Source organism: Bacillus rossius, chromosome 10 (genome assembly GCF_032445375.1).
Source record: "Bacillus rossius redtenbacheri isolate Brsri chromosome 10, Brsri_v3, whole genome shotgun sequence".
NCBI lineage: Eukaryota > Metazoa > Arthropoda > Insecta > Phasmatodea > Bacillidae > Bacillus > Bacillus rossius.
The window spans coordinates 24,341,110-24,368,559 of record NC_086337.1 but is presented as its reverse complement, the minus strand read 5'-3'; the positions used below and the strand labels follow the sequence as shown (position 1 = coordinate 24,368,559).

The window sequence follows — 27,450 nt, the reverse complement described above, 5'->3', positions numbered from 1 at the left end:
CGGCCTTTTCGTTGATGGTGCTTCCTTTTCGTTGTCGGTGCTTCCAAATGTGCTTCCTTTTCGTTGGCGGTGCGACCTTTTCGTTGTCGGTGCTTCCAAATGTGCTTCCTTTTCGTTGGCGGTGCGGCCTTTTCGTTGTCGGTGCTTCCAAATGTGCTGCCTTTTCGTTGGCGGTGCTGCCTTTTCTTTGTCGGTGCTTCCAAATGTGCTGCCTTTCGTTGTCGGTGCTTCCAAATGTGCTTCCTTTTCGATGCCGGTGCTGCCTTTTCGTTGTCTGTGCTTCTAAATGTGCTTCCTTTTCGTTGGTGGTGCTGCCTTTTCTTTGTCGGTGCTTCCAAATGTGCTTCCTTTTCGATGCCGGTGCTGCCTTTTCTTTGTCGGTGCTTCCAAATGTGCTTCCTTTTCGTTGGCGGTGCTGCCGTTTCTTTGTCGGTGCTTCCAAATGTGCTTCCTTTTCGTTGATGGTGCTTCCTTTTTGTTGTCGGTGCTTCCTTTTGTTTTTCCTTTTTTGAAGGTGCTTCCAAATGTGCTTCCTTTTTTTGTTGATGGTGCTTCTATTTTTTAATGTTGTTTTGACTCTTGTATTTTAGTAAATTGATCTTGATTTGACTATCGTATTATTCCATACGGTGCATGTATATAAGCGAGTCCTAGACAGCAGGACGCTCGGTTTGTTACTGACGTCGGTGTTGTAAGGATCGCCTAGTTTGTTTCTTCTGGTGCATAAGTCGCGTAATTACCTGTTCTTGCGAACTCGATGGCATCTTTACCGACTTTAACGACGAACTCGATGGAGGTTGTACCATCGACTGCGGGAACCTTGACGTCAGCGTCGACGATGGTGGAGCAGATCCCGTTGGCAACGTCGATGTCAACACTGGAGGAGACTTCAACAGACGTGGTACCGCCAGCAGAAGAGACTTTAATGCCGCTAGTGCTGGCTGCACAGGGAAACTCGGCGAACGCTGGTTCGCCATCAATGGAGACTTCAATGGATGGCGAATCGTCAACAACTAACGAACATCGGTGCTGTTACTGCGACAAGATTTTCTCAAACAACAGCAATGCTCGACGACATGAGAATAGAGAATGTGCCAAGAACCTATATCGTAAAATGTTTGTTTGTGAGAAATGTCATAAGCAGTTTTGCCAGAAAAGATAATATGAAAACGCACATGAAGGCATGCAAAGGTCCTGCTGTTCGGCAGAAAGTAAAGGTTTCGGCGCAACAACGATGCATTGATGTTCATAAGAGTATGCCTGGAGATGGTGCAACTGCGGCAATGTCAGTATCTGGATCGGGTCTGAAAGGTTCGTCTTCATCACCACGGTATCCTTGCAGCTACTGTGATACGTCGTTCGCATTTGCTTTTGATGCATGAAGACATGAGCGGAGCAAATGCACGAAGAATCCCTCTCGCATGAAGTTTCGATGTGATGAGTGTCATGAATGGTTTACTAGAATTAATAATTTGCGACGACATGCGAAAAACTGTAAAGGTGAAGTCCGTGTCCCTACTGCTGAACTACCTGCAGAAATTTCGACTCCTCGGTTTAGGTTGAAGGCTCTTGAGCGTACAAGCAAGAAAACCGATGTGCAGCAACCGATTGGTATGACGTCTGAACAGGAAAATAAACCTAAGACTGTGTTCGGCGCATTACAAGTGAACGATAATGGCTTCTACTTGGCGCAGTCTGCATTTCGTGGAACATTGAAGGACTACTATTATTTAAATACGTTAGGTGAGTCGAAAGACATTTGTAATTTTCTTGATGATATCAGAGAGGACATAATCAATCAGCTTACTGATGATGTAGCAACAAACGGACCTTTGAAATATAACTTGTGGCTGGACTGTATATATGGAAAGCCATATCCGTTCGATGACAAAGTGAAGAAGTGTGCATTTAAGACATCGGCTGCAGTAATTTACAGTTCTAACGATGTGAAGCAACCTGTTAAAAACGGTATCCAGAAACTCTGTCAAGAAGAGGTGGACTATGTCTGTAAAGGTTCTGGCTGGACTCTGTCTAGTATAAACCGATTGGAGCTAAGAATTAGTCATTTCACACCGCTGCGGAACTAAATGATTATAAGATTGCTGGCTTTCGCAAATAATCCTGTAGTAGAATAGAAATTATGTAATAAATATTATGTTTGTAAAAGAACTTGTGGCGTTTAATTCCTCGAACCTGTTACTATTATGTTAAATTGATGTTATAGTTAATTTTTTTGCATCGTCCTAGATCGTACCAAGGATCTTAGTCGATCTAATCGATCCGTACATTTATTGTCAATTTATTTAATGAATTTTGGAATTTTTCCCGAATTTCTAGCTAAATAAATATGGATTTTCAAGATGGCGGCCAAATGACAAGATGTCGGGTGTCACAGCAATAATAAATGATTACTGCACTCTAGCGGATAATAATTAAACTAACATGACGTCAGCGCACTCTAGCCGACGATACAATGATGATGGCTTCCAGCATCGAAGACAAGATGGCGGACATGCCGTCATACTACCTGACGATATATATATGCTTTGAAAAAAAAGTGGAGGTAGTCAGTATGCCTGCAGCCACCACGAGGGAAGGATCGGTCGCCATTTTTATTTTTTTTGCACTCGTCGGGTTTGAACCGAGGACTCCGAGCTCCGTGTCGTAAATGTTTGTTTTTTAAATATTTTATTAAAAATTTTATTATTTGAATTTTTTTAATAAATTTTAATTTTTTTTATTAAAATCGGATAATAAAAAAGTTAAAGATGGCGACCGTAACGAAAATTGCAACGGTGACGACATAATCCAAGATGGCGGTCATGGTATCCTTATTCCTAGAAATGGCTTAACTGAGGCTTGAGTTAAGGATGCTTAAGCCAGTTTTAGGAATTTTCAGCCGCTGGGATTTTTAAGGACTAAAAACGGGAATTTTTCCCTCGAAACGGGAAATTTTTCCCTCGAAATGAGAAATTTTTAATTTGTGGAATTTTTTGAGATTTTTTGGCGGAACTTTTTTCCACAGAAATGGTAATTTTGGCGATTTTTGAGGAATTTTGGGCAAATTTTGCCCAATTTTGGCGGATTTTGAGGATCAAATTCAAGGTCAAGGTCAAAGGTCAAGGTCACAACCATCCAAGATGGCAGCCGTGACGTCACAATCCAAGATGGCGGTCGACAATCTTCAATCCACCGCGTGAGGCCTGTCCTCGGCGCCCCATTCATATACTACTTATCGGAGAAAGAATAAGCCATGCAATAAAGCCAGGAACCAATAAAGCTTTGGTCTGGAATAATTATGGAAAACATAAATTAAAATGGTTGGACTGGCATTCAATCCCGTGTCCCGTGAAATGTGAGTCCAGTATCTTAACTTTAGACCACCTGGCTCAATGACAATTTTCACCACTGCATCAATGCCATTTAGTTTGTTATTTTCCTTATGTAAAGACGCAGGCAAAATTACGATTTAAGGATTATTTTTTTAATATTATACATTAGTCCAATTTATGTATTTTAATGTGTAGAAAATTTGGGTTAAGAGAAAATATAGCTAAAGCTTTATCGAAAGTGTTTGTTCTGAAAAAAAAAAATTTTATATGAATTTTGGGCTTAAATACCCACTGAATGTTTCAAATAAACACTCTATCTCTTTGTGATTTTTATTCACAGTTAAAATAAGTTTTCATTTTGTTTTACAATTTAGTTTTTTGATACCTCATTCAAATAAAAGTATATATTTACTTTGCAATTACATAAGAAATATATTATATTATTGCAGCAATGAATTTTGTTGCTGAAAGCCTTTGACTTGTTAAATAATAATGCTCAAATTAATCGCCAATAAAACTCTTACGTATAAACTCTGCCTACCAATATACAACCAAACCAAAATTAAATCGTGTAAAATTACATTTCTCATTGCATTCAGTAAATATTATGGCCAAACAGTACTGGCAGAATATTGAACACAATATTTATAACACAATTTTATATTAACTATATAGATTGTATAAAAATAAAAGTTTGATAAACAGTTTTACTGTACGAATTTTAATGATTGTAAAATTCTTTAAACTTTTCTGACATAGTCTCTAAATATTGGCCGGCTTCTAATATTTATTTAATTTTTTGTTAACTGTGCACCAAAACATAATATTTTAATCTTTCCGCAGTTACTAACCTAAATTTTGACATTTTCAGTATCAATTAATTGTTCTTCAATACACACGGTAAACTTTGAAATGAATGGAAGTGAGGTGGTGAAGTTAAGCCAAAGTTCGTTTTATAGGTTTTTAAAACTCGGTGTATAATACCTTGTTCTGAGACTTGTCAGAAAATTTTTGTATGTAAGCCAAGTCAAACAAGAATACTTTTGTTTAAGCCTTTTGACCCTTTGCGAATAACCCTTGCAAAAAGATATGATTATTAGTATTAGTTGGTAAAAACTAAACAAATATATAAATTTGAAAGTAATAAAAAAATAACATAATTTATGCAGGAATTGAATTTTAAAAAAATATGTGGCAGCAAATTAATAATATAATTTATTTAAATATATGTAAGAATTCTGAATTTTTAAATAACGTGTCACACATAAATCTTTATTATTTTTTATTTTTTTACTTTACTTACATATCAAAAGTAAACTTATAGTCTGAGTATTTAAAGTATTTGGTAAATTTTATATACTGGCGGCAGGCCATACGTTTCAGTTGGTTTTTAATGGTGAGTGTAATGTATTACCTTTTGAGGCTAGGCACAGAGAATAAGTAACAAGGCAAAGTGGAGAGCCATGCCGCCTAATTATTTACTTAAAGATCATGAACTGAATGAAGTGAGGATTTGGATTTGAGCTAGCGACCCTCGACACGTTAACGAAACACCAATCCTGACCAAATTTACTTTATTCATTTATTTTTAAATGTTATGCTTTTTGGTGAATTTTTTTTTCGTTACTAACCTTTACTTACTAATTATTGTCAACTTAATTTTATTAATTTAATTAAAAAAATGGAAGAAATTGTGACCGAGTTCTGACTAATAAGAATCTACTGACAAATATTCTTTACTTAGAACTCGAACCCAAGGTCTCTCGCATTGAAATTTAGGGTGTATGTAACAGCACTACAGAGGTTTGCAAGGTTTCATATATTTCAGTAAAAACTTATCGTATATTTAAAACAAATAAATTAAAAATATCTGGTATTAAATAAATGAAATATTTGTTCGCTAAAGTAAAAATTTCGTAAAAATTGCTGTTACGTAAATATTTATTTAAAGTATAATATTAAAAATTAAATATTTTCATGGGTTCTTATGACTTTGTATAGCTGTATAAATCTTAAAACCACACCATCTTATATCCAGAAATGTTTCTTGAAAAACCACTTGGTCAAGGAAAAGACAGATTTGCCTGCCGAATATTCTGAAAAAAAAAAAAAAAAAAAGGAGCAATAATCAACTTTCAGAATAATTTTAAAATGTCTTGAACATGAATGTAAAACTAATCTTAACTAACATGTTAATGTAAGATTAAGAAAGTTGGAACTTTATTAGACACACTGTTAAAACCAATTATAAGTAATATTAATATTTTTTAATTTTCGTTATGTAATCCTGTAAATCTCACTACTTATTGCAATTCAAAATAAATAGCATGTAAATAGGGCGAGAGGTGCGAGACCATTCCGGGAAGGGGAGGGGGCGCTAAGGGGTATATCAATGCTGACGCCGGCCTCCGAGGCAGAGAAGTGAAGAGGGCAGTGACCCCTTGGTGAGCGATGGTGGGCGACGAGCGACGGGCTTCGAGCGCGACGACTGGTATCGGGGAACGAAGCACCCGGGACTGTGTTGTGCGCGGCGGACAAGTGAGTAGTGAGAGGCAGTGGTTGAGACCGAGGTGAGTGGTGTGAGACGATCAGCAGAGTGAAACACTGTCGAGCAGAGCTCCAGTGGGGGAGTAAATTATGGATCTTATGAAAGAGCGATAAATTTGTGGATGGACAATTTTACTATCAATACTTAAAAGTGTGATTACTAAAAAAGGAATAAAACATAATTTAATACATTGCGCTATCATTCTAATACCTGTTTCCCCACTCCTAACAGTGCTTAAGACATTAATTTCTTTAAAATCATGTGCAAACACCCGAAATATTAGTAGAAACATAATTAGGGATGATAACACATAAATACCATAGAAATAATAATACAATTGCTTTAGTTGGATTTTTTTCGTAGATTTTTTTAGAAGACTGCGCAAAAGACAAAACTCTGTCTCTTCATACACGAGATTTGAATCATACTATACGAAACAGCCAAAACTATTACAAGTGTTATAAAAAAATATACTAAACGTTATAAGTCGATTTACAAGATTACATAAAAAATCATCATATTAAAATTCTACTCCCTACATATATTTATAGATGACAACTTATATCTTACCCGCATGACACAAGTACAAAGGGAGCCGGCCGCAGCGCAGTTATTGACCCCACTGTAAAGCGGACTTACAGCTGAAACAAAAACCATATTATATGTAGCGAGTAATATACTTTCAAATACAAAAAAAAAATTAATTTAAATAGAATTAAAACATTACACTACACACTTAACTGCTTCTTGGACTTACATTTAATTTTTTTTTATAAATTTGATGAATTTTATATTTTCTTCAAGCTGTGATACCTGTCCTGGACAAAACTGGATTTTATTTTGGTCACAAAGCGTTCTGATGCAATGAGATAAGTATGTCTATGTTTATGTGACATTAAACCCCGTTACCGGGTGTCGCGAGCAGACGGTGCGGTGGTGACAAGCCGTGACGTCTCTGTGCCTGCTGAGGCAGGATGATTCCGCGATGGTTTGCAGTTGCCTCACTTGGACGGAGGTGAAAGGAACACTATAAACACCCAGTCGTGAGCCCGAGGAGAAGGTCTGGAAAATCCCCTCCCCGCTCGGGAATCTAACCCTTGGCCCTTGGTCCTTGGCCCAGCAGCCAGACACGATAGCGGACGCAATGAAAACATCTGATACCCCGTAAGATCATCTTAAAGGGGTAATCCGAAATTATATACATGACTTGTTTTTGTTTTATCATTAAATGTTAACAAAAAATAATTGAAACAAAATTTCTATCAACATTTTAAACAAAGGCAATACTTCTATCGCCTATTCCGACCTGTCACCCATAGTTATCTTTGTAAATGGATTTTAATGTAAATCCGGAAGGAAACCATAGATTTTTTGAGGATGAAACATATGGAGGTATTTTTTTTAAGGAGCTGGTGTCTACTCTGAAGTTGAAGTCAACTGGTTAGCAATTGGATAGCCAAACAAATCGTAGCTTGCTAAAGGCTAATTTGATCAAAATATGTTTAATAGCTTGAAAAAACTCACTAGAAAGAATCGCAAAGATACAATCATGCAGTAATTTTTTTTTTCAAACGAACATAAAACCAACACATCGACGAGAAATGAGCGCTAATCTTAATTATCCTTTAACAAAAAAAATTATTATCTATGCAGATAGAAAAGAGGTGGTGGGGTGTTCCTAATCTTGATTTCAAGTTTTAAAGTGGCAAACATTGTATTATATACCAACTCCCTTACCTCCATCATGTGTAGTGCCGTAAGTCTTATATTCTAATGGTGTGAATTCTATATATTAAATTCATCAAAATATTGGTAATAAGAAATGCATACTTCAGTTATTAATCTCTATACTTTCACATTACAGTAGTGCTTGTTAATTTATTTATACCATCATGTTACTTAACACTCGATTAGCTTCAGAGATGGAATATTACTTACATCTTAAAACACAACCCAGCAGTCAAGTATAGAAAAATTAAGAAGACACACCTACGAAACTCTTTGTTTATTTAATCCTTGCGAAGTATCTTATTTTCACATGATGTTATTTTGGTAATATCAACATTTATATTATTAACATACCCATCTAATTTCCATCTCAATTTGTTTTTTTATTACGGAATCTGTTGTTCTACACTCTTGAAATAAATTTATTTATTTAAAGATTAACTTTAAAAACACCGGAATTATTTTCACTAGTACGGGCAGTTAATTCATGGCTGTATCGCGAGTTTCATGGTCCATAAAGCTAAGCTGATGTGGAATTTTCTCAATTTGAAAAAACAGGGAGAATAAACTAAAAAGTAGAGTATCTACGTTTCTGGAAATGACACCTGTTCTCGAACTCAGGTAACATCACAACTGTTGTATTAGAGAGCTTGCTGTGTCCCTCTGCGCTGTCGTCGTTTTAGTGCCCAGAATATCTGTTTTGTCACATCGCTGGGTTCGTCTGTACGTTTCTATGTTGTCGTGTCGAAGACAATATCCGTTAAATATTAAAGTTGTGTTGTAAGTTTTGTCACGCTGTTTTACTGTCTTTATTTACTGTTCTTATTGCTACTGTCTCGTCGTTGTTAGCGCACTGCGTACGTCTGTGTCGTAATAATGTTTTGACTAATTTCTTCTACGGAATATTTCTGTGCTATATTTTTTAATTTTTTTAAACATATGCTGATTATGGCTTGTTTACTGTGTTTTTGTATATTAATTTTTTTTGTGTGTGTTCATCTTCTTTGTCCGTTATTGCGGTTTCTTAAGATCAAACGTGTAACCATCAATGGCGTATGTCCAAAAAAATCTTAATAGAAAATGTGTATTTCTCTAATAAATATACAGCTACAGTCTTCAAACTTTGATACATACCACCCCATGCCGGGGTTTGGGGACGAAGCTCCTAATGATCAAAAGCGTGCCTAAATATATATAGAGTCTGATGTGCGACTCGCTGACTGACTTATCTTTACGAATTCTAACCTATTTCAGATAGGCTATATACTTTAAATTTCAACAGCAGGCGAATTTTTGCCCGGAAACGCTGAAAACATTCCAAAATGCTGAAATGTTTATTTTTAAACCCCACAGCAAAAAAACTTCACAAGACTTTGCATTGCGGCAACCATAAAACGATATAGTGACGAATATTTGCTTAAAATACGTCTGTCAACCACAAAACGCTATAATATAAATAACCAGCGAATTTTCGTGACATTTTTTCACGCTTCTTTTAACATCGGACCAATTTTTGTTAGTTTGTGAGTCAAGGCCATAAACTTCAATATCTTGTTAACAAAGAAAATAACGTTGTGAGCTATATATTTTGTTATAGGTATATAATATTATATGTATTATAAAAAAACATGACGTTCTCAACGATTCAAGCTGTAAGTTTTGTGCATGTGCCATGTCAAACAAATCTGACATGCGTATCGTCTATAATATTTACGTTGCTACTGAAATGCAACATGGATTAATGTTGAGGTTAATTGTACAAGTAATTAATGAAAATTACTGAAGTTTGGCACACTGAAATTTCAAACAAATCGTATCCAGCTGCATTTTTCACGTGAATGTGTAACATAACTTTCAAAGCTGTGTTTGAAATATTACCACCTTAATGATTTACCTTTTGGTTTTAAAAAATAAATTAAATGAATTAGTGCTCACTTATCAAGGCTGAATACAAGCTCCATAAATTCACACCGGTAGTAGTCTATAATAACAAATTATGTGGAAATTTTTATTAAAATAGTTTTGTTTTTCATTTTTAATAAATAAGTGTGAATTTTCTGTAGATACATCATTGCCATATTTAGTATTTATATTACATGGAACTGTTGGTTAGTGTAGGATGGTTAAAAAAAACTGTTTTATACTTTGAACGAATAATTACGTCAGGTTTCATGGGAAGGTATTATTTTTTTTAAATGTTTATAGACTTATTTTATATGGTGAAGTTAAGACGAGCTGCCTTTTACTGAATCAATACTAATTGGGTTAATTACGTAATAATATTAGTAAAAACATCTTATAAAATTATTATTCGTAAACTGCTGGCAGTTGCTAGAAGATATTAAAAATATGACTGCATTTATATTCAATGGTATTATCAATAGAAATTACTATATAAAAATACACCAATTTAAATTTACTATAAAAATCCATCTAACAATTCCTATACAAAAATCTGGGGGAGTGCACAATTATTTCATTTTTAATTAAAAGTTTCCTCCAAACCAAGTTTATGTTCGCCCACTCACGTGCACGCAAATAGATGACGGAGATCCTGCCCCACCACAAGGTAAAGGAAGCATAAATTCATTTTTATCCAAACCAAAACCATTTACAATCAGATCAGCTGTACTCACAATTTCTCTCGTTGCTGCAGCAAAATACACTCGTAGCTTATCTCAAAACAAGGCATTAAAAATTTATTCGTGCCTTTAAATAAATATGTCCTGGCCTGTCCCCGAAAGCTGAAAAAACGTGTCCGAGGCTCAACGTGTCAAATTCAAAGTCTCGTGAAAAGTTCTGCACCGCGCCCGGACATGGCCTGACTCCAACAGTCGCGGGCCCATTTTACTCCCCGCACGCGAGGCGCTACAACGAGGTCTCACCTTGGCTAGCAGCTGACTCAGACTGTCTCGTTAGTTCACGACACACTACGGCCAACGTCTTATTACAGGGCAGCCAACAGATACTTCCTATTGCCAACTGTACCTGCCTCTGTTGCATCCTCAATGGCATGTATGGGACCAGAAATGGTGAATGGGCTGAATCTGCGGGCAACTGCAGATGCGTTTGAAACCATTCTGGGGGGTTCGACTGCTGAGCCTCGGTGTCTTGGTCCCATAGTGAATGTATCAGGCCTATGATAATGGTAAGGACCGAGAATGGCGCCGGCGTGTTAGGGGACACCCGGGCTTAACAAAGAGCTGTAAACTGCTCGACTAGGTGTGATACGTTCCCCTAGTCCAGTGGTCGGGGGAGGTACCGAGGCAACCCCACGCACGACTGTAGTGTCATGTCTAGCCAGGGCTTCCTGCGGTCGCCGCTGGATGAGTCCAGTCGGGCCGAGGTACGGCAGGTCGGAGGGTAGTCCGAGGAGACGAGGACATCCAGTGGAGTGATTCTGAAGAGTGGCGGTCGGCCAGCCTGTTGGTGAACGGTCTCATTCTTTATATACGCCAAGTTGGTAGTAGTACGGGAAGAATACATTAAAGTGTGAATGGTGTCCCGCTAAGGTTTCCTCTAGGCCCAGGATTCTGATTGGGTAAGACTCGCACTTGTTAGTGGTGCTCCGATCGCCTGGAGCAGACCCCAAGGGTTCTCTATTTTCTAGCCCGATGCGGAGTCGACGTGGTGAGCGACGACACAGCTCCGGTACTAGCCTGGACAGCTAGGAGAGGTTTGTATAGAACCTCCACCGGACCACGGGCTCACTGGGTGATTGAGGGGTCGCAGTGTGATGTGGAAGAACGGGGTAGGCGCCAGCAGTGCTGATAACGTCTAAGAGCTTAGGACGCAGACACTTGTCTGGTTAGCTGAGTGATACGGGAGGTGAAGGTGGTGCCTAATCTGAGAAGGGTAGCCTCAGCCTCTGGACATAGCTGGATCTCTTACACCTCTCCTGTTTCACGTATACGGCGTATCCGTATCCACGCCCGTGGCGGCCCAGGCCGGTAGGGCTTAGACTAAGAGACCTGGATTACCAAACAAAAGGGGAAAAATCCGTAGACAGTCTGTCAATCTGTCTGACACGTAAACTACACGAAGAAACTGATTCTGCACTTCCGCGCAACTCCCCAGCGATACAATAAAAAAGCAACAAGAAATTATTAAAAAGCTAAGATAAATATCTTTTAACTAAAAACTAAACTAACAATTTAATAAAGGGTTTAAATATTTAAAAAAATATTGGAAAAATAAGTAATCAAGCTTATTTTATAATTATTCTTTATATATAAAAAAGTTTCAATGGCAAAACAGTATTTTGGCCAGAGATTTGGCCACGTCAGCCTATAACGATTTAAGCACCACAATTTAATTTTTCAAAATAAATTACTTTGAGCATTTTTTTTGTTTTTACTTTTACGTAAAATGAATCAATTTTAATTTTTTTTGTTCAAAAGGATTTGTTTATGAATTATGCAGCAAAATCTATCTTTATGACTATTGTTAAAGTGCAGTTATAGCTTTCTGAAAGCTCACAGGCATTCCTTAACGGAGAGTACTCACTTGTCTGACCGCAAGCCAGCACCGCCTGGTCCCAACGGGTCTTCTCGGCTTCATCCCTCGCCAGTTTGGCCGTGAGACGGGATACCCCTTGCAGGTTGAGTGTTCCGTCTCTGTTCATCTGGAGGAATCGTTCGAGCTTACAAAAGTGACAGTACATTGTCTTCTTACACTAACGTATAATTGGTTTGAGGGAAAGAAAATTGTTTACCCACAGTTATTTCAAGCTGAATCAAAAAACACCAGGAATCTGTTTATTCAACACACTTAAATTTTATAAATAACATAACATTTTTAAGTTGCTGTTGCTGTCACATTGTATCGGTTACCGATTCCCTGGGAAATCATTTTACAGATTAGTTTGTAGTAGTTTTACTTCTTATATTCTCAGTGTATGTTTGTCAACTAACATTTAGTTTATGGCTTGGGTACATTTTAATATCAAATGATTAAGGAGAAAAAACTAACTCTAGCACTTTATTAGAATCTCAAAAGACCTTAATTTCTACCATGTACCCATACAATTTAATGTGAAACTCAGAGATTTATTAAAACATTTTACTCTGTATTGGAATGAGTATAGTGACAGTTAACTTAAACTATACACATTTTGTATCCCTGATGTGCTATGTATCTTTTAGATATACAAAAGTCACATAAGTAACAAAATGCCTAACTTAAAAGAAGTGGATTTCGCCTGAATGTTAGGTATGATTATTTCTTTGATTTTTGTCGAAAATTTTCTAACATCATTCAATTAATTTAATTAGTTAAAATATTATATAGTTTATTTTTTGCTTGGTTTATATATTATCTTTTATTTTAAATTAACTTATGTTAAAACAAGAATGTCCCATTTTATTAATATGGCTTATATATTATAAAAATTAAAAAATACTAAGCTGAAATATATATTTAAGATGAATAAGAATTGTTACTAAAAAGCTATTAAATAAAAATTTTACTAATAGGAAGATGCCATATGGCTGTTAATGATACTATTCAATATGGGTTTGTAATTTTTTTGAAGAAATGTTTTGAAAAATATAATCTACAATATACCTTTTTAAATTTTCATGAAACAAATAAACAATGTAGCAAATAACGGATTTGCGTAGAAGAAAATTTCTCCGATATAAAATATTAACATTAAATATTAATGGTTTAGTAAGTTCAAACATTTTTAACATTTAATACAATTAAGATATAATCGAAATAGTTTTATAATTGTTACATTTGAATTGGTGTTGTTTGTAGTTCATACAATAATAATATTAAATGCTGTTTATCGTAATATAATAGAAAAATTCATGAAACGTTGAATTTATTTCCATTAATTTTTCAGCAAAACAAAAACAAAATTACAGCAAAATATTTATTTACTTTAAAATAACCAATAAAAAGTGAAATATTTTGAGTTAAAGTTTTATATGATTTTATTTATTTTTTCGCTTTAAATATCATTGCATGAGTGGATATTTTAAGCAAACTATATAAACCTAATATGTAACATGAATTCGGGTAGCCAATTGCAATTTCAAGTATTTATAGAGAAATATTACTTACCACGTTATATGCCATAAACACACACTGCGTTACGCACTGCAAAGAAAAATTTTCAATAATTAATACATGTCACATTATAAAGACATAACTTAAAAAATTTATACATGTACTTTCCAATAAGTGTTTATAGTAAGTTACCTGCCCCTCCTCGCTTTGTGTGCAGAATTTCTTCGATTTACTTCCTGTAAAATACAAAATAAATTACAATTTAGAAATTTATTTGGACGGTATCAACATGCCTGCACTCGTATACATACACAAAAACTGTTGGTTTTACAGAGCGATAAAAATCATTACAGCTTTCAAGGCCACTGTTAACACAGCACTTCATTAGATTTAATTTACTTGAACAACTGGTTACATTATTTCTGAATATATTCCAAATAATAACCCAATGAAACTAAAGAGGTTTTGTAAGTACTTCAGAACGACTAATCTTCTGTGCTTGTTTGTGATTGGCTGATTTAACGTAAACAAGTTATAGTTGAAGTGGGGCGACTGAATTGTTACCCATTGGAAGGGCAGCCATTCAGGATTTTTCTGACAGTGGTTTATTTGTACAGAGACTGGAAGGGCAGCCCATCCAATTTCTGAAAACACGCTCCTTTAAGAGTTTAAATAATCCTGAAAACTTGCCCCTTGGATGGGCAGCTCATCAGGATTTTTCTAACAGTAGTGTTTTTGAAAGGTTGTCTGAATTGTTGCCCCTTGGAAGGGCAGCCCATCAGGATTTTTCTTACAGTGGTGTTTTTGAAAGTTTTTCTGAATTGTTGCCCCTTGGAAGGGCAGCCCATCAGGATTTTTCTGACAGTGGTGTTTTTGAAAGCTTGTCTGAATTGTTGCCCCTTGGATGGGCAGCCCTTCAGGATTTTTCTGACAGTGGTTAGTTTGTAAAGTGACCTAACCTAACCTTACCTAACCTAACCTAACCTAACCTAACCTAACCTAACCTAACCACTTTCAGAAAAATCCTGAAGGGCTGCCCATCCAAGGTGCAACAATTCAGACAACCTTTCAAAAACACCACTGTCTGAAAAATCCTGATGGGCTGCCCTTCCAAGGGGCAAGTTTTCAGGATTATTTAAACACTTAAAGAAACATGTTTTCAGAAATTGGATGGGCTGCCTTTCAGTCGTTGTACAAACAAACCATTGCCAGAAAAATCCTGAAGGGCTGCCCATCCAAGGGGCAACAATTCAGCTCCCCCGTTGAAGTTATGTGCGATAGCAAATCTTGCAGCATAAGAAAAATGTAAAATGTTACATACATTATAGAGCTGATTTGTTTGGTGTAAGTAAATGACGGGACATAATACCTGTGTGACATGATAGCTTTAATCATTAAATTAAAATTCACTCCTTCTAACAAAAAAAAATATACCTTCACATGAACACTGTGCTAAATTCTAGCTGTGAACAATCCAATCCCGTGTTACACGACTGGTACTGTATCCTCAATCGAGTATTTTCAAACATGGTAAATAACTGTATTCATTAATTTATATGTACTGCGGAACCATGCTTACGTCTAGTGGTCAGAGAACTGAATTTAAATATTAAACCCTACCACAGTGATTGACAGAATATCACTTGAAGCCTTGGGATCATAGGCATGGGTGTCTTATAATTAGATAATTACATGCCTCACAGTTTACCCTCTCATTCCTCAAGACCATTAACACTTCTTTCTTACGCCACATGATAAAAACGTATAAATTATCATGGTCACTAAGATTTTCAATATATATAAATTTTTATTGTAAGGATATTTGTATATTTTGAAAATGCGACATTTTAAATCGTGTTGGTTTAAATTTAAATTAACTTAGTTTTTTTCTTAACTACTACTCTAAATTTTTACGTTCAGAACAAGTTGAGATATAATAAAATCAGAACCAGTTAAATTATTCATGGTTTTTTCCACCTAAATATTTGTGAAACACCGTACGACATAAATATTTGTCTTCACCTTTTTTTAGCACAGTTTTATTTAAAATAACATGTGTTTAAAATTTTATATATATTTTTTTAGTTTTGACATTAAAATATATATTTACAAATTATCTTAACAATATTTTAGACAAAAAAGGCTTATTATAATAAATATTTCTGTATACATATATAACATATACCAGAACCATTCTAAGTTCATTCAAAAATCTATGGTTATCAGGTAAGGCAGTAAAAAATACAATTACAATTTTAATTGATGTCTAGGCTTTGCCATATATTGTTTTAAAATCTTCAATCAATAACTAGGCTGTTGTATTTAGACGATGTTCAAAAGAATAAAGTATGGTTGAAATATAATTGGAAGTTCCTAGATGTCTTGTTAGAGTATATTATTCTCGTATATGTGTTTAGGTTGCATACTTAAAAAGATACTTCACAGAACATGCGAATTCCAAAAACAAACTTTTCATCTTATAAAATATTATTGTTTAGTTCACCTCACTACATACAATGAAATCATGCGAAATATAAGTGTTTTTTTTTTCTAATGTTATGTATGTAGGTATTTATGATTACTTTAATAGTAAAGTTATGGCACAAAAACATTTTAAAAATTTATTATATTATCTGCTGTAATGAATAGTTATGGATGAATTCCCATAGTATGTAAATGGTAAATTTAACGTCAAATAAAAATGCTATAATTTTTTATTGCATATTTTTTTGTGCACTGCGATAAAAAAATATTTTTAAACACGCAAATAGATCAAAAATTCTTTTTAATTCCTCTGGTGAAACATTTGTGGCATATTTTCTATCGCATTCTGCACATGCCAGTTGTGATAAATGTGATGAAAATCATATGCCATCTCAAACTCAGGAAGGGAACGGTTAAAATCTAAAGGACGGTTACCATTTTCAAAAGAATTTTCAGAAAAATGTTTAGACGTACTTCCTAAATAAATATTTATCAATATTTTATATGCTCGTGTGTTAAAACAATAACAGCTTTCGTAACTTTACTGGAACTGTAAACTAATTTGTATGAGGATATTAATTTTATTTTATTTATTTATGGCAGTTTTATCACTTCTAACGTATCAATCGTATAAATTATTTTTTTACACTACAAAACATGTAAATTTTAAGCAAAAAAAGTACGTAAAAAGTGACTTTTTAAATGTCTATAACAGAATTTTTAAAAAATACTGGATAAACATTGTTCTTCAGCCTGTACGTATCATAGGAAATATTAATATAGTAAACGAAAATATATTTAAGATATTTCGTAAAACAGAGCGAGATATTATACAAACATAAAAAACTAAATATAAACAATCAGAAAGTATAACATAAAATAATGTAAAGGATTTCCATGTAGAATAGGTTTAGTATTATCATGTTTAAATAACAGGACATTTATTATTGAAAGATTTCAAAAAGTGGCGTTGCAAAGAAATGGAAGAAATAGCTGAGTTTCCAAGGCCACGTAGACCGTTTCAGGATCCCATAAAAGAAAATGAATATCACATACCTGGAACCAGGGGCTCGAAAGAGGTTTTATGATGTTTAAAATCGTAGCTTTCAGCATATCGCTTTTGACAGGAGTAATTACATGAATGAAACAGAAATGTGTAACCACGGTGCTTATATCACGGATGGCACGAATCAGAGTTCACAAAGTCAAAGGAAAACTTAATAGTATTAAATGGTTTTGAATTTTAATAAGATGAGCACTATTTTAATAACATTTCTTGAAAAAAAAATCAGATCCAAAGCTGGAGTATAGAATTTTGTCAAGTCTTTTCTCTTTAGCTAGAGCCGTTCATTATATAGTTCTTTTTTTAAATTTCGATATGCAAACGAAATGATTCGATAGTAGACGTAGCTGCACCAACAGCGAATTCTAGTAGCGAGTGGGGAAACTATGAACGATTCACGCCTACAAATGTAGCTAAAAACACAATTGGCGTATATTTGTACGCTCGGCATTATTTAAAATAATTCTGCGTTCAATTTCAAGCCCGATTCCCGAGTTTCGTATTATAGTATATTTGCCACATTAAAACGCGTTAACTGTTCTGTTACCTAGTTGCATGTTACACATATCTGGGGAGTAACGAAAGACTGGCTCACATTTTTTTTTTTTTACACTGTGCACGAAACGTTATTCATTTTAGTTATTAAGGTGTCGCTTCTGAAAACAACATGTAACAATATTGTTACAAATATCTTTGCAGGGGTACTACCCGTGTGAATTTATTTAATATCGTCGTGTGGAGGACAGAAGCCGTTAACTCGATCACGCATGTGTCGCGAGCCCAGGTGGCGCCCTTGTCGCGTCACGCGTGACTCCACTGGAGGTTAACTTAGTTCCGCGCGTGACGTTTCTCAGAGACGTGACTGCGCAGTGCCGTCCGCCGAGCCGAGCGGGAGTGGTCGCGTTTGACAGAGATCAACTCTGCCACGGCAGGTGTCATCCGACGGGTGCAAACTGGTTCCCGCCAGGAATTTTAAGAATTACGTGCGTTTCGTTTGGCGCCCCTGTGTTCGTCACGCAGGGTCTGTAAACGGCTTGTAGATACTCGGGAAGCAAGACATGGGAATAACTAGAGACATGCCAAATTCGCGGGTTCATTTCGCGATAGGCTAGCATCAAAACAACTGTACCTTCGTGCCGCTTCTGCGATTGACCCACATTTTATCCGGGGAACTGTGAGCGAATGGGAAACACTGAACCAAGAAAGTGCCGAATTACGGACAGCCTAGTTGAGACGTCTCACGCGTCAGTAGCCAATGAACAGGTGTCATTTCTGCCAGTATTTAAAGGACTGTGGAGTCTATCCTAGAGGTCAATGAATCCGCGAATTTTGCAGGTCTCTAGGAATAACAATCCTCGTACACCCTCTTTGACCGCGGAGGAACGTGTCCATACGGAGCGAGCTGGACTGAAGCAAGCACAGTAGCCCCAGAAATATATGAGTACGGATCGGTGGAGAAGCGCAGGGCAGGCACTGGGTGGACGACGAGACCAGCCAATCAGCTCCCACCAGGAGCAACCGGGAGAGCCCCAACATTCCAAGTACCACAGGCGGAGGGAATTAGACACAGGGATGGTTCAACTCCGTCTTCACTGAACGCGGAACGCTTCATACGGAGGACAGAAGCCAAACCTTTTGCCACGACGGGGACAGCTAACCCCCTGATCCATCACAATTTCTTGGACGTGCGCCGTTGTCGTTTTGCACTGTTCTCATATTATATGTTCGACTTCCTCCCCCTAGTGCAGCCAATGGCAGGTCAGGGCTGCCCTGATTGACTGCGTTTCTTTTTTGCCTGTGCTGTCGTCATTGTGCTGTCCATAATTAATATTTAGGTTCGCCATTAGGTTCATGTGTTTGACACCAGCTGATTTAGGCTGATTCTCTGTGCGTTCATGTTTACTTTTTTTTTTTATTTCTTAATTTTAATTCTTGACAAAACAGTGAAAAAACTGCATTGGCGTACGTCCAAGAAATCGTATGGAATAAAAAAATTCCCCGTTTGCACGAATCATCTGGAGGACGAACTGACCTCTGCTTCTGCGGTCGTCGGCGATCTGTCGGTCGTCTCGCCCGGGCCGTCTCCTGTCGCCGTCCTGTCGCCGGCCTCCCTCCTCGCTCTGGCCGGACCGCCGGGACTCCTTGGAGCACTGCTTCAGCGTGCTCTTGAACTCCTTCCTGTCGCGGCCCGACCCCTGGCACTCCTGCAAGAGGTCCGCAGACTCGTGCAGCCGCCACAAGAAACCGGGAAATCGCTCCCGTGCTGCCAAGTTTCATTAAAAAAAAAAAAAAAAAACAAGACCACAATGTCCTTGTGAATATTTCGAACGTCAAATATATATAGGCTATATTGTTTTTATATTGTATTTATCTAGCATTAATATTGTTCAGTATCTTGTACTTAAAATCTTTCCCAAATACAAATGACATTAAATCCGGTAAAACGAATTGGAACGTGCGGTGGTTATATGTATAATATAGTCCTTACAAATAGGTATTATAAATACGCACGTGAGTTTGGCTGTTTATCTTTTTTTTTCACACGGTAACGGAGCAACGGATTTACATGATTTTTTTTTCATATCAGAGAGTTTTTCGGCCGGGATATCAACATAGACTACATATAGTTATAAAATTCCATTTTATGGCACTTAATATTTCATACGATCTAGAAAATTTTAATTCAATCATTTGAATCATTGCCAGTTAAACCCGGCGTGTAACTTCACGCTGACTATCTGGACTTAGTAGGCGCAATGTCAAAGTTATGTGTTGTCCTCCCGATTATTATTTACAGTTCCCCCTTATGTGTGTATCAAGCAAGTTTTGAAGTACTTTGAAATATATCATAGCAACATGATAATTTGTGTCCTGAGTGTGTCCCGATGCACCAACTCGAGGTAAAGGAATTATAAAATTAATTAACTCGTAGCTTCTGTAGCGTTGATGCTGGGGATAGAGTTTCGCCATGACAGATTGGCTAATTTCGCTAAGTGCCGACAGACTTTCACTGACGACAGGCGACCTGCCATTCTGTTCCTTCTGGAGAGAGACCCGAGGCAACAGATCGTGATTAATCAACGTAATCAATTCAATTAAAGATTTTTCTCACACGCTTTCAACACCAAATTCTTTCTTAGTTTTAAGTATATGTGCTGACTGGTAGCCTGATGAAGGCGAGTACTGTCGCCCGCCGCCAGGGTCGCATGCGCCGCTGGTCGACCAGTTCAGACGCGCTCGGAATCAATGCGGACAGAAATGTCCATGTTCTCGCCCTTTCTTGGTAGTTATTCCTACCCCTACCAACTCTTCTTCCTGAACCATCCTCCTTTTTTCTGCAACCGACTTTCCTGCATAAACGCATGACTTTTACACCCAGCATGAAAGAGCCGAAGGTTTTACCTGTGTCTGTGCAGATTTTACCTGCGTACATTTTTTAGCTGAAAGTAGTCTAGAGTTAAGAGTGAGTGGAGTTAGCCATGGCTCCAATCGCTGCCATTGCTGGCCAACGTCCTCCTAGCACAAAATGCATGCTTCTTCCCTGTACGTCTAAAACACTGCGTGATTAGCCCGTGTAGACTTCGGCCTGAGACGCACTTAGAGTCTTCCATGTCTAGACACCCTTAAAATAGGCTACACTTATTTTATGTAAGTTTACAAAAAAATAATTTGTGAGAATTGTCTTCGTTTCAATTTCTATAAACCACATTGGTGCGGGATCCGCTACGTGCGTTTGAAGAGTAACTTCACACATTAGAGGAATATGAAACTTTGGGGCTCTCTAATATTCGAAAAACTCGTTGTAATAAGTTGAAAGTAAACATTAACAAGTATCTGTTCATGTTTGCAATGTAATATTAAAAATGAATCAATAGGTTTATGATAGCGAGGAACATGATTAATAGCCCTTATTGTAATCTCCAAACATACGAGTATTGTAAGAAATATCAATGCTAACATCGCATGAAACCTCAGAGTTGAGAGTTTAGAGTTTGCGAATTGGGGCAAAAATATTAAAACAACTATGAGAAGAGAATTATAAAAAGAATTATAAAAATAGTTTGGAAGTATATGAAATCATAGGCTGTTGCTGTCATCAGTTACTCCCTCCCCCCTCTTCCACCATCGAGGAATATTCATGTATCGCGATATCGAGAAATCTCTCACTGGCTATCTTCCTCTCTTTCTAAACTCCCTTTCCACGTAGCGTTACATAGTAACCAAACGTTTAACTCGAGAAAATAGTATAAGAAGTATAACGAAAAAAACTTATTTAGCCACAGTAAATACGCATTTTAACACGAACCGAACCGGAGGGGACTGAATAAGCACAGAAAAAAGTTGCACGCGAAGGAAATACAAACACGGAGCGAACAGTTTAAATAAATAAACACATTTGAAAGAAGAAAAAGAATACAGTACAAAACAATACTACATTTTGGGGCCTGAAAGCTATTTCTTTCTTTAATTCAAACAATGAATGGAATGGAAATTTCAGTAAACTTTTGCCTTACAATTTATCTCCCTGAACGTTAGCAATATCAATTTGAAACATTTTAGTCGTATATTATCGTATAATTTCCCTGGGATCATTACGAATTACTTAGGCCTATCACGCCATAAGCGGATTTAAAATAAAAACTATATTTTTGAGCAAAACACACAATAAAATTTTATCACATAATACAATTAACAAAATATGCTATGATTATTAAATATATATTGTAACGAACGTGAGCAAGGCCGCGACATGTGCAGGTGCACAGCTAGCTGACATCATGCGGCCGCGCAACATGAGACGTTCCGCACGCACCTGGATCGCCGCTTCCCCTCCCTACAATCCTGAGCTCCCCGCGCGGCACTGTTAATTTGACAGCTGCTGAGTTACGCGAGCCGCCGACACGTTTTTCGAGAGATTTTTGCCGTCGGGTCGGCGCGGAATGACGCGACTGGCCCCAGCCGCACTCGTGATTTCTGTAAAGCGCCTGGGCTGATATATAAGACGAGGACGCCGGCCTCTGAGTCAATGAGAGTTCAGGCGGGAGCTTTCCCGCGGCGGAGTTTCCGGGGTGATAGTGCCGCGGGTGCGGCAGAGTGGTGAAGTCCTAGGACGAAGGTTCCAGGGCAGGGAGCGAGTGAGCTCATTGGAGTCGGGAGTTTTCCCGCGGCGGATTTTCCGGGCGATAAAGCAGCGAAGTTTCTGGACGAAGGTTCCAGGGCAGAGAGTTCAGATCCGGGCGATAGTTTCGCGGGCGCGGCGAAGTTCCGAGTGAAGTTCCGAGGGAGGCGTCGGGCGGATCCTCGGCGAAGGCAAGTGCGTCGGCGGTGGCGGAGTGCGGCGACGGAGTCCTGAGGCGGAGATCCACGAGGGGTGCTGCGGCGAGAGTTGCGCCAGAGGTGCGGCCCAGCGAGGTGTGTGGTGCGTGAAAACGAGTGACTGGGGAAGAGACATTTCTTTAAGTGTAATTAATTATTTGCCATTTTAGAAGATTAATTGTAAGTGACATAAGTAGTGGCCATAAATAAAACTGTGTTGTAATAAAATCTATTAATTTGGCTATCCTTTTACGAACCCGGTAAATCGTAACAATATATTTCACACTTTACTAAAAAAAACTATTACAATACTCACCACTTCAAACACTGAAAAAAAGACTATAAGTATGGTGATAAATGTCTTATCTAAAATCATTTTTAAGCCACAATGCGTGCTTCACAATAAAACTTTGATCAAAATTATTGATTTATTATACAGTTATTTCATACACAACATAAGCAAGGTTTGCAGCCTATAATGTAGCACACGCAACTGAACCATGGATATTTAAACACTCAGTTCATATAACTTTAAATATAAAACTAAAAATAATGGAGTTCCCAAAAGGAAAACGTGTGTTATTAAAATACAAAGGCAATGTACGTGGCTTCAATGCCATATCCGCCTACGTGACTGTGTGAAACGCAGTGTTATTTCTCCCGCAGTTGTCCAACTCGCATCTGCTGCCATTGTGCATGATCTCCGCTTGATATCAGTGGACAGTGGTCACGCACAAGTCATATACCTGACCTAGCGACTGCAGTAACATCCTGTCCGAGGTTCATACATTGGAGGGCTATAAAATGCAGATATATTGCCCGGTGTTGTTTTACAGGGGAAATTATGGATGCGTCTAATTACGTGCGCGCATTAGAAGTTATACCTACTTCGCTTAATACAAAACTTACTTCAATTTTAATTCAAATAATAATAGAAATAGAATAATAAAGGGAAATTAGACATATTAAAAATATGTTAGTAAAGTTGAATGCAATGAACTGTAAAATTAAATAACTACTCAATATTTAATAATATAAACACGTTTACAAATAAATTATTTGTTTATTTATTTTTAATTGATTTAAATTTTATTTTACAGTAAAAACAATAAATTTGCTTAAACTTTATTCTAATTTACTAATATTTTTAATTTTATTCCATAATTTAAAATTTAAAATTTATCATGCGAATAAATATTGCATACAACAACATAAACTCACAACATAATACCATATAAACAGCCAGACGACTACTAAAATTACCACAGATACTCCCTGCCAACGTCAATGTAAGCTTGCAAGCAGCCTGACATCGTTATACATACGAGAACATTACCTCATATATATAAATATATATATATATACTTCAAAAGACCCTTAAAAAATATATAAACATATTTTCTATCATAAGAATTATAAATAAATAAATGATTTTAAGTATATCAACCATGATTCAATATCATCCGCTAAAGTATAAGATTTAAAAGATTAAATCAGTAGTATAGTTTGGGGGCTCCTGGGACAGGCGCCAGGCGCTGGAGCCGTGAGCCGGGTCAGTGACCGACCTCTCTGACGTCACGGCGGCCATCTTGGATGACCTTGACCTTTCACCTTACCTTTGACCCTGACCCCGGCGACCATATTGGATACACCATCTTTAAATCGAGCGCCCCACACACTCATGATGAAATTTTCGTCACGGCCGCCATATTGATTTTTTTTCTGTTTCGCTGGAGGCCGCCATCTTGGATACCGTTGACTTTGTTTCTGCTGTTTGTTCCTAGAGACCACCAGCGTAAAACTATAATAAACTGTAATTAAACCAAATTGGGCTATCCCTTACGAACCAGTTCTCCCCTCATTACAGGTCGTAACTTTATTAATATTTGTGTATAGTATGAAGTAAAATATTTAATGTTTTTAAGTACGTTTCACATTCGGTCTGTGTTTTATATGGGGGTGGTTCAAGCCCATTTTCAAATTGCACATTTTGCCGAAAATCTATTTTAAGCTTTCATACGTTCACGGAATATTGTTTAAAGTTTTGGTTTGGCATTAGTATATGAAAGTGGCTCCGAGCCCATGGTTTAAAGAGAGGATTGTGAGGATAGTCACCACCATCTTGGATTGTGACGTCACAGCGATCATATTGGATTACCTTGACTTTTCGGTCTAATGCCTTTCGTTCTAGTACCTTTCATTTTAGTGCCTTTCGGTCTAATTAATGCCTTTCGTTCTAGTGCCTTTCGGTCTAGTGCCTTTATGATTATTGCCTTTCGATTTAATTCATTTCTTAAAACTGCATGTCGCCAGATATTAGACATATTCTCAGTGAGATAAATATTGAGTTTTCGGTCTGAGGCCTTTTGATCTAGTGCCTTCGCTGAAGAGCCTTTCGGCTAAACGACTTTCGATCTATTATTTTTTGGTTTCGTGCTTTTCTTCATACTGCCGGATCCCCGTGGCATCAATTTCATCCATCCATTGCAAAGAAACTTAAGAAAATTTTGGATTATAACCTCTCAAACCAGTTGTCCGTATTCATTTGTTAGTTTAATGTCGTTGGTTATGAAGTATACTTTGAATAACAATATTAGTATATAATTTTTGTGCTAAATAATTAACATTTTTTTCATTTTTTTACACGTTCCGTAGGTATAAAGTAAAAACATTTATTCAATAGGAAGAAAACAGTCGAGAATAGAGTGAACACACCGTCACAGTTACTGAAAATTGAATTAAAGGCTGTATGAAACACACAGACCACCGCAGTGTACGAGTGCTCTGGTCACTTAGACACTGCGGCCATACACTGGCTATTACAGTTTACACATTTGGAGTTTTTTACCCTTTAACGTACTTAATGACAGCAATAAAGTATTTTTTATAAGTGTGGGTACATTAGAAGTTGAATCGACCATGCTAGAATAATCTAATCTAAACTAGTCTATTCTATTTTTCATTTAGAGCTCATTCATAACAAATAATTAAATAAATATTTAAGTTTTATTAGAAATTCTATTGTTTTTCTTGTATAAGTATACTTCATTCATACATGCATGGCAAGTGACTTTTAATTTCAGTTGGACGCATTTAGATAAAAATTCTGTTCTAAATATAATTATACGTATGTACCTACAAGTATATTTCCCGGGTATTAAAAGGTTTTTAAAACACGTGATGAAGAAGCAGCATCATAATAACGAATGAACAGTGTATCATGAACCTAAAGTGTTTTCTTGTTCAGAAACACTTAACACCAAACTCAAAATTGTAAAAGATTATAAATTATTTTCCACGTTATATCAAAAAAATACAGTAGTACCAATTTTCATGCTATTCCATATGAAATGAAGGTAGCTAATTTCAACCAGTAGTATATAATAGCCGGTCCGGGGACAGGATTCAGGGTTTGAAAATTGTCGACGCCATGTTGGATTGTGCCGTCACGACGGCCATAATGGATGGTTGTGACCTTGACCTTTGACCTTGACCTTGAAATTTGACAGTCAAAAATTGCCAAAAGTTGACAAAATTGGGCAAAATTTGTCCAAAATTCCTCAAAATTCACCAAAATTTCCAAATTAGTGGAACAAATTCCGCCAAAAAATTTCAAAAAATTCCACAAATCAAAAATTAGGATTTCGAAAATCCTCAAAAGTCGTTTTGCCCTAGAAATAACCCAAATTCCTAAAAGCGGCTTAAAACTCCCAAGAACTAGCCGCTTTAAGCCGCTGAGGTCATGACCTTGAAAATTAGGATATCATTACAGACATTTTAAATTACGACGTCACCGTTGCAATTTCCGTTACGGCCACCATCTTTAAAATCTTTATTTATTATCCGATTGTAAAGGAAAAAAAATTAAAATAATAAAAAAATTTAATTAATAACATTTAAATGAAAAATATTAAAAAAACATACTTTTTCGACACGGAGCTCTGAGTCCTCGGTTCGAACCAGACGAGTGCAAAAAAAATAAAAATGGCGGCCGATCCTTCCCCAATGGTGGGTGCTGGCATACTGACCCCCACCACTTTGTTAATAGCATATATATTATCAGGCAGTATGACGTCATGTCCGCCATCTTGTAAATCCGAAATATTTGTGTTAGAAAATCGGGAAAATTTTTAAAAATCTCCAAAAAAATTAATGAATCGAATTAAATAATAAAAATCTTTAAAAAACACCGTCGCACATTTCGTGACGGCCACCATCTTGAAATCATCCGCTGGAGACCACCATCTTGTTTCCATCTGCTAGAGTGTGCTAATACCATGTTAGTATAATTTTCTGGTCACCATACCTTTGTCCTAAACTGCTGACATTGAACTTTGACCTTGATCTTTAGATTTGATATTGACCTTGATCTACGACTTTGACCTTGACGACCATCATGGATCCGACATTTTGCATTCAGTACATGCTACCAGGAGCTACCACATGCTAGTGGTTATTGCCACCATCTTGTTTTCGTCTGCTGGAGGACACCATCTTGTGCATGTACTCGTCTTACCATCATGCTAGTCTAAGTTTTACCCGCTAGAGTGCAGTTCTCATTTATTATTACTGAGGTGCCCGCCATATTGATTATTTGGGCGCCATCTTCAAATCATGTAATTATTTAGCTAGAAATGCGGGAAAATTTCCAAAATTAAAAAAAAAATTGGCAATCATTCTACAGATTAATTCGATCCGTCCCTGGTTCGATAATCGATCAATGTAATAACATTTAATTTTATGTAAAGAAATAATAATTTCAATAAACCAAGTTCAAAATTCTTTAAGAGACTTTAAATCCTCTACTACCATTATCCTATAAGCCATCAATACCAACATCTTGGAAAATTCGTAATAATTAACCTAGAAATTCAGGAAAAAGTTCAAAATTCATTAAATAAATTTGCAAACAATATACTGATTAATAAGGTCGACTAAGGTCCTTGGCACGATCCTGGAAGAAG

At 36.8% G+C, this 27,450-nt stretch overlaps 1 protein-coding gene across 1 annotated transcript; it reads right to left on the bottom strand.

Annotated features, from left to right (window-relative positions):
- Positions 1–4,599: 4,599 nt before the first annotated feature.
- LOC134535851 (uncharacterized) lies at positions 4,600–22,974 on the bottom strand. Its single transcript, XM_063375187.1, has 7 exons — positions 22,803–22,974; positions 19,203–19,374; positions 13,816–13,859; positions 13,678–13,713; positions 12,115–12,232; positions 6,451–6,521; positions 4,600–5,428 (listed from the first exon to the last, which is right to left on the bottom strand). The coding sequence occupies exons 1-7, from the start codon at positions 22,860–22,862 to the stop codon at positions 5,396–5,398; spliced, it is 534 nt and encodes a 177-aa protein (XP_063231257.1). The 5' UTR covers positions 22,863–22,974; the 3' UTR covers positions 4,600–5,395.
- Between the last annotated feature and the right edge of the window lie 4,476 nt (positions 22,975–27,450).